The sequence below is a fragment of the Mustelus asterias genome, chromosome 14, assembly GCF_964213995.1.
Source record: "Mustelus asterias chromosome 14, sMusAst1.hap1.1, whole genome shotgun sequence".
Classification (NCBI taxonomy): domain Eukaryota; kingdom Metazoa; phylum Chordata; class Chondrichthyes; order Carcharhiniformes; family Triakidae; genus Mustelus; species Mustelus asterias.
Window position 1 is genome coordinate 90,440,927 of NC_135814.1, and position 8,352 is coordinate 90,449,278.

The following is an 8,352-nucleotide window of genomic DNA, read 5'->3' on the forward strand; positions in this document are numbered from 1 at the left end:
AAGACACAACTGGGATAGATCTCCAATCAAGCAACTGGGAAATTGTACAGCTCCAGACTGCATCTCAATGTTTTTAACCTCCAACTATCTTGGAATGAGAGGCCCAGGGGAGGGTGTTGTGCTGAAAGATCCCCCACTGCCTTAATTAGGAAGAGAGCAGTGGGCAATGTGCAAACTCCACACAGATAGTGACCCGAGGTTGGAATTGAACTTGGGTCCCTGGTGCTGTGAGGCAGCAGTCCTAACCACTGTGCCACCCTTAAATGTCAGATTGAAGGTGCACCCAAAATCTCTGCTGTCCCATATATAGAAAAATGCATCAGCCATTTCGCATCCAAGCAAGGAAAAAAAAGAGTAAAAACTGGGCTATAAGAATACTGGTCCAAACTGTTTCTACTGGGACTGCAAGGTCTCCATAAATACAATAAGATAAATAACAGAGAATCTGCTTTTTGGTGATGGTTAAGGGATAGATATTGGCTGAGAGAAATCCCTTGTTCATGTTGTCATCGTGACATTGAACAATGACCCCACCCTCTGGGACATAGATACGATGACAGGAAGTTCTAATCTATCACTCTCCCAGTGCTGGAACAGGGACCAAGACATCCCAGCTCCCAGATGTTGTGGATTAGGGGGAAGACGTTTGCAGCACAATCAAGACATGGGGATATGGGCAAGGCTTGCTGGCACACTAGCACCAGGACTTGGCAAAAGTGGGGTCTACGTGCTGCTGGTTTCCCATCAGTAGACAATCAGCAACTTGGAATTTTAACCATAGATGCGGCTCATCATTTTATAACTGCAGTTTAATCAGTGAGAACTATGGAGGGAACAATGTGATGTGGTGGTATTGTCACTGGACTAGGAATCCAGAGACCCAGGGTAACGCTCTGGGATCTCAGTTTCAAATCCCACCATGGCAGATGGTGAAATCTGAATTCAAAATCTGGAATTAAAAGTCTCACGGTGACCATGAAACCACAGCAGATTGTTGTAAATACCCACTTGTTCACTAATGTCCTTTAGGAAAGGGGGAAATCTGCCGTCCTTACCTGGTCTGGTCTATATGTGACTCCACACCGACAGCAATGTGGTGGACTTTCAGAGGCCCTCTCAAATGCCCTAGCAAGCCACTCAGTTGAAAGGCAACTATGGATGGACAATAAATGCTGGCCCAGCCAGTGACACATCCCCTGAATCAATAAAAAAAAGTGCTATCACAGTGAAAATATGTTAATAGGTTATCACCAACTCTTGTGAAATAGAGAAAGAAAGAGTCAAAGAAAGGAGAGAAATAGTGAAGTGCTTCTGAACTGTGCTTACTGTTCTAATACAGGACAAAGGTGCACCAGCCATTTTGCACAGATCAATTTCCCATCAACAGCAACAAAATAAATAACAGATAGTCTGATATTGGCAATGGTTAAGGGATAAATATTGTTCATTTTGAAATAGAGGTGTGGCATCTGAGAGGGCAAGTTGGACCTTGGTTTAAGATCTCACCTTAAAGACAGTACAGTTGGCAGAGTAGCAGGAGTAGTACTTCAGTGGAGTGTCAGTCTAGACTTGAACTCATAACCTTCTGATTCAGAAGGCAGCGTTTTACCCTTGTCACTTTCCTCTAACTCCAACTGGAATAGAATCCCTACAGGGCAGAAGGAGACCATTTGGCCCATCAAGTCTGCACCGACCACAGTGTCAGCCAGGCCCTATCCCCTCAACCCCATGTATTTACCCTGCTAATCCCCTGACACTAGGGTCACTTTATCGTGGCCAATCAACCCAACCTGCACATCTTTGGACTGTGGAGGAAACTGGAACACTCAGAGGAAACTCACGCAGACACGGGGAGAATGTGCAAGCTCCACACAGTCACCCGAGGCCGGAATTGAACCCGGTTCCCTGGCGCTGTGAGGCAGCGGTGCTAACCACTGTGCCACCGTGCTGTGGAAGTTGGGTATGTGTGAATGCTGCTCTAATGGTCCAGTGCAATGTCCTGCTTCACACAATTGAATAATCTTCATACATTCACTGCCCAGCTTCACACGGGAGGGGGGCTTCTGGTGCATTGCAGGCTTAATGGACCCCCAGCGTGCTTGTAATCGGGACCTCTCTAACAAATGGTGACAGATATCACCCACACAGGCCAATCAGCAAACAACAGCACACTTGATGTAGGTTCAGTGTGTGAAGAGGACCCCATCCTTTGGGGAAGTTTTTCCTTGTGCCTCATCTCTTACTGAAGTAGAACTTCCAAACTTGAAGCATTTCTGATTTCCTCTGACAATGCATGGGTGGGTGGGTGAGGGTGGGAGGGGGCGGGAGAGGGGGGGAGGGGGCGGGAGAGGGGGGGGGGGGCAGGGGGGTTGCAGGAGGGGTGGAGGTGCGGGAGGCAATTGAAACATAATTTACCAAAAACAAGCGTGGATGGAATATTATCACCATCTCATGTGACGTCATTTACTGTTCAGCACGGAAACGAGACAGCAATAATTTTACAGATTGTGATCTTTGCATCTTAATTTCTTCTCTCCACTTCCCCAGTGGGGGCAGTTTCACTGAAAGCAGCAACTCACCAATTCTTTGGTATTGCACTCATTTCCTACCCCTCCTCATTCATTCAAAGGGGCTGCTGTGCTTCCCTACATCACAACAGTGAGAACACATCAAAAATCCCTTCACTCTCTAAAATGTATTCTGAGAATCTTGAAATCTTGAGTATGACTGCAAATCTTTCTTTTCAATTCTGTTTATAATCTGTCGTGTTGAAGCAGAGTTAATCTGATCCGTTAAACAGTGGAGGAGCTGATCATGTACACATCAAACATTCACGCAACATCTTGAATTTCTCACTAAAGTAGTTTTGCTCAGTCTGAAACATCTTCCACACCTTGTGACATTGACACTTTGTATCTTCCTTTGGCCTTGTGGGATTGATTTCAATATTAGCGGTTTCAGCCTCAGTTTGTGAAATAGTACTGAATCTATCACACAGGTCTCTGCTGTGCTTATAATCCATGTTAACCTCCTTTGATTTCAATGGGTAAAATGCTCTAATCCCTTCCCCCTCTTGTGGGAATTAAGCCCTCCCTTAAACCTATCATAGAATAGAATCCCCACAGTGCAGAAAGAGGCCACTTGGCCCATCGAGCCTCCACCGACAACAATCCCATCCAGCCCCCATCCCGTAACCCCATGTATTTACCCTGCTAATCGCCTTGACACTAAGGAGCAATTTAGCGTGGCAATCCACCTAACCCACACATCTTTGGACTGTGGGGGGAAACCCATGCAGACATGGGAAGAACGTGCAAACTCCACACAGACAGTTACCCAAGGTCAGAATTGAGCCCGGGTCCTTGAAGCTGTGAGGCAGCAGAGCTAACCACTGTGCCACTGTGCCGCTCTGTGTTTTGATTACTCCATGTGGATCTGTTGGTAGCTATATACGGGGAGTTTCTAGCCCACTCGCGGCGTGTGTTTTGCGGTATGAAGCGGCACGCCATTCGCTGGCGGCAGATCTTCTGGTCCCACCGCTGTCAATGGGATTTCCCATTGATCCCATCCCACACTGCTGGGAAACACGTGGTGGGGATGTGCCGTCAGTGGGACCAGCTGAGCCCACCAGCGTGAACAGCCAGAGAATTCCAGCCATTATATTTCTTCTCCTTTGCCAATCATTGGAAATGAATCTTCTTTAGTTCTTGACCCTTCCACCAATGCAAAGATTTTCTCCATTTGTCCAGATCCTTCATGATTTGAAATGATCAAATCCCCTCTCAAACTTCACTTCTCTAAGAATAATCCTAGCTTCTCAAATCTATCCTCAAAACTGAAGTCCTTCATCCCTGCAACCATTCTCATAAATCTACTCCATACCCTCTCTAAAGCCTTCACATCCTTCTCAAAGTGCTGTGCCCAGAACGGCACACCACATCCCAGTTTATAAAGACTCATCATAGCTTCCCTCCTTCTGTACACTGTGCTTCTATTTATAAACGCAGGATTTTGTATGTCTTTTTAAAAGCCTTCTCAATTTGCCCTGATACCTTCGATTATTTGTGCCACACGTACTCCCAGCTCTCCCTGTTTCCCCAACCTTTTAGAATTGCACCTTAGAATTCATATTTTCTCTCTTCATTCTTATCAAAATGTATCACTTCACACTTTGCATTAAATTTCATCTGCCACATGTTTGCCCATTTCACCAGTCCCAAGCTCTTGAAGTCTATCACTGAGCTCCCCACAGTTCACAATACTTCCAAGCTTTGTGTCATTAGCAGATTTGGCAATTGTATGCTAAGTCCAAGTTCTTATTATATATATATATAAATAAAACACAGTGCTCTGACTACTGACCACTTCCAATTCTCTTCCCGCACCTAGTGGTGCATGAAGACAGACTTTTGTCTGTTTCCATAGCTAGTAATTCCTGGAACTAGTCTGTCGCCAGAAGCTTATAAAGTTTGAGGTGCATCACTCAACATCCAGTGTGGCTGACCAGGAGTCTCTCCCACTCTTACCTTCAGCCATTGGCGTGTTTGGAAGGATTTACAGGTTGGCACTTAACCTGTTTGGCTGCATTATGAACATACCTTCCTTGGCCATCATGTCCTGGAGTGGGGCTTGAACCAAGAGCTTCTGGCTCAGAGGTAGAGACACTATTCACTGTGCCACAGGATCTCTGGATTGATCCATGGGGAAGCTCCAAAGTATAGTTTTCTCTGATGCAATAAACAATAATCTACTGCTTCTCTTTCCTGTCACTCAGCCAAATCTGTATCCATACTAAGAAGTGTCACAACACCAGGTTAAAGTCCAACAGGTTTATTTGGGAGCATGAGCTTTTGGAGCGCTGCTCCTTCTTCAGGTGAGTGGAGAGTTGGGTTCATAAACAGGGCCAAGTCTTCGCTCACCTGATGAAGGGGCAGCGCTCTGAAAGCTCGTGCTACCAAATAAACCTGTTGTACTTTAACTTGGTGTTGTGAGACTTCTTACTGTGCTTACCCCAGTCCAATGTCGGCATCTCCACAACATGTATCCATACTGCCACTGACCTTTTTAACCAATGGAATTTGATGATAAGCCTATTCTTGACTCACTCACAAATGGAAGCCATTTCACTAAATTCAGCTCGTGGAAATGATCAATGATACTTTGTTTTTGAATGCTTTAAGGTGTTTAACCAAAGCCTCAACTGCCCCCTGAAGTGAATGTAGAGGATCCATGGTACTATTCAAGGGAGAGCAGAGGAGCTCTCCCCAGTGGCTGGGCCAATATTTAGCCTCTAACTAGCATCTGCAACAGGTTATTTGCTCATTTATGTCATCGACTTTTGTGGGCTCTTGCTGTGCACACCGAGCAACAAGTGTCCTTCAGCAGTTCTTTGAGACATCCCAAGGACATGAAAGGTGCTGTCCCTTATTCTTTAAATTGCTACAGGTTTCCAACCTTCCATTTCAAATTCATTATCAGTGGCCTTTTTCCTCTCTTTCATCCAAGTCCATGCAGGCACATTTCCGAATGGTGTCCCACTGGAAAACCACCAGAGAAGGAGATTTGGCTCCTTGCAGCCCAATGTCCTGGTGAGCCAATTTTTTCTCCCTCACTCCTCAAATAGCTCACCCAGCTTGGACCCAGGACCTGATGCATTGCCGAGGTCAGGGAGGTGGGTGTGGGCATCTCTTCCAGGGTTTTATGAGAGAATTACAGTTAAAATTCTTTTGAGAAATCCAGAGCTACAAATATTCCCTCAGAGAAAACATAAGAAATAGGAGTACAGGAGGTCATTTGCACCCCCCCCCCCAACTCTGCTCCACCATCTAGGAAGATTATGGCTGATCTGATTGTGGGCTTAATTCCATCTTCCTGCCTTCCCCCCAGAACATTGACTCCTTTGTCAATCAAAAATCTCAGCCTTGAATACATTTAATGTCCAAGCCTTCACTGCCAACTGGGGGAGAGATTTCCAAATGTTAACAACTCAGAAGAAATTCCTCCTCGTTGCCATCTCAAATGGGAAACTTCTTATTTTTAAACTGTTTCCTCTCATTATAGATTCCACACATGAGGAAACGTATTTCCAGTATCTACCCTGCCAGTCCCCCTCAAAATCTTAAGATATTTCAATAAGATCACCTGTCATCCTTCTAAACTTTGAGTACGGGCCAACTTACTCAACCTTTCATCACAAGACGAATCCCTTCATCCCAGGAATCATTGCAAAACTTTTCTGACCTGCTTCCAATGCAAGTATATCCTTCCTTAAGTAGAATCAGTACAGTATAGAAGGAAGCCATTCGGTCCATCGAGTCTGCACCAACCACAATCCCACCCAGGCCGTTAACTCCTCATATTTACCCTGACATTAAGGGTCAATTTAGCATGGCCAATCAACCTAACCCGCACATCTTTGGACCTTACTGTTTCAATAAGGTGACCAAAACTGTATCTAGGTGCAATCTCACCAATGCCCTGTACAAAACTTTCTTATTTTATACTCCATCCCCTTGCCATAAAGGCAAATTCCATTTACTTTCCTAATTACTTGCTTTACCTGAATGTTAATTTTTTGTGATTTACGTACAAGGACATCCAGATCCCTCTCTATTACAGCAACTTTACAGTCTCGCTCCATGTTAAATTATATTCTGTTTTTTTATTCTTCCAGCCAAAGTGGATAACTTCTCACATTCTACCCGTGCGGACTCTTTGTATCCTCTTCCCAGCACACGATATAGAAAGGTTCTTACCATCCAGTCTCCATACTGGGTGCATCCAAAGAAAAAACACCAGCAGGTTCCGGAGACACTCCATTGTTCGATGATTTGGGTCCTGCGCTTCTTTTACTTTAAATGGTACTGATATCTTCAGAGCCCATCATTTTATGATGTGTAATAGGAAGCGGTGGGGTGATTGGAGATTGTATCTGCTCCGGAAATACTGACGACAAGGCTCCCATTCCCCTCTCCTTCACTGTACCACTCTCACCACTTCCCTCTGCTCACGTGCTGGGAATGTTAGGCACTGAGTTTACCGCGTAACACAAGTAGCATTTCAGGCTCGTCCCTCTGTGCCCAGCTCTCCGGATATTGCATTGCAGAAAGTTGGCTGTCCAGTGGGTAAAGGACTGCAGTGGTACAAGACACCGCAAGATGATAGGAAACTCTACCCACTTATCTCTGGAAAGGAAGAATCCCAGTGGCTGAGAGACAGAATTTGATAGATAAGAGCGGAGAGTCAGTGACAAAGTATTACGAGAGAGAGTTGGTGGGGGCGGGGGGATTATGACAGCTGCAGAGTGAGGAGGTTAAAGAACCAAATTGAAAATAGATCAGAGGGAGAGTGGCAGACACAGATGGCATGTAAGAGAAAGCAAAAAAAAATTACTGACACACAAAAAGGAAGAAGTATCGAAGAAATCATGTGACAGAGAGAGAAACCAGAGAAACATGCAAGAGCGAAGCGGGATGGAGAATGAGAAATAAAGAAGGGGAAATTGGAGAGGTGTTCATTTGTATGATGTGGTTAAGCAGTTATATATGAACTGACTGTATGGAAAAATACATGAAAATTGACTCACGTCTGATTAGTGCATCAACTAGTTTACCTACAGTGGCACTTTCCAATTCCCAACTGTTTGGTCGTTGGCTATCCAATCACAATTCTCTTTGCCGCTAATTATCTGCTTCACCGTTCCCTCACCGCGTACCCAGTTAAACCTTCACTATCTCACCTTGGTCCACAGTAATTGAACCATTTCCTCTGGAACAACTGCTCACTATTCTGGTGTCATCCCCAAATGCAAAGATTTCTCCTGGTTTCTTTTCTCCGTGACGAACAGTCTGCTTAACTCCCTCTTCCCTGCCGAGGTGGAGGAGCCCTCACCTCCAACAATTGCCAGAGTTTATGAATTTCTTTGTCACTAAAATTGAGATAATTGTCATGAAATCCATGTTTTACTCTGTCCCTATGTGCTAAAATGGTTGTCTGTGGAGATTGTGACATTTAAGGTACTGGATGTCCCAATGTTTGCTAGATTGCTTCTTGCCCAATAACAAGGGAGTGTGGTGATAGGCCACCAGGTTGGTTCAAAGATTAGTGAACCATAGTTTGGAGGCAGTCAGTTCCGAGCAGTCAGTCAGCAATGTGACAGGGACAGACCACGGTCCCAGTTAAGATAAAACAAGAGCTATGAGGACTTTAAGTATAAAACGTCATTCGGGCAAAGGTACCTCGTTGGAGCAGTGGTATTCTGCTTGGCACAGCTGCGGATCTGAAAGTGTGCTTGAAAGGTGAAGCTAAGACTATCTGGAGATCCAAAGGAAAGGAATCTTGGAAAGCTGAGAT

At 45.0% G+C, this 8,352-nt stretch overlaps 1 protein-coding gene across 3 annotated transcripts in view; it reads right to left on the reverse strand.

Moving 5' to 3' along the window:
* LOC144503875 (T-cell-specific surface glycoprotein CD28-like) overlaps nucleotides 1-7,119 on the reverse strand; it is a 184,301-nt gene extending 177,182 nt beyond the window's left edge. The window contains exon 1 of one of the 3 annotated variants that reach the window (XR_013499566.1): nucleotides 6,756-7,004. Coding sequence is in view for 2 of the 3 variants with exons in the window: in XM_078228884.1 (XP_078085010.1) it covers nucleotides 6,756-6,819 (64 nt within the window). In the remaining variant the exon portion in view is untranslated. Of the gene's footprint in view, nucleotides 1-6,755 lie in introns of all 3 variants that reach the window. The other 2 variants (XM_078228884.1, XM_078228885.1) reach the window with 2 other exon arrangements.
* Nucleotides 7,120-8,352: the final 1,233 nt, after the last annotated feature.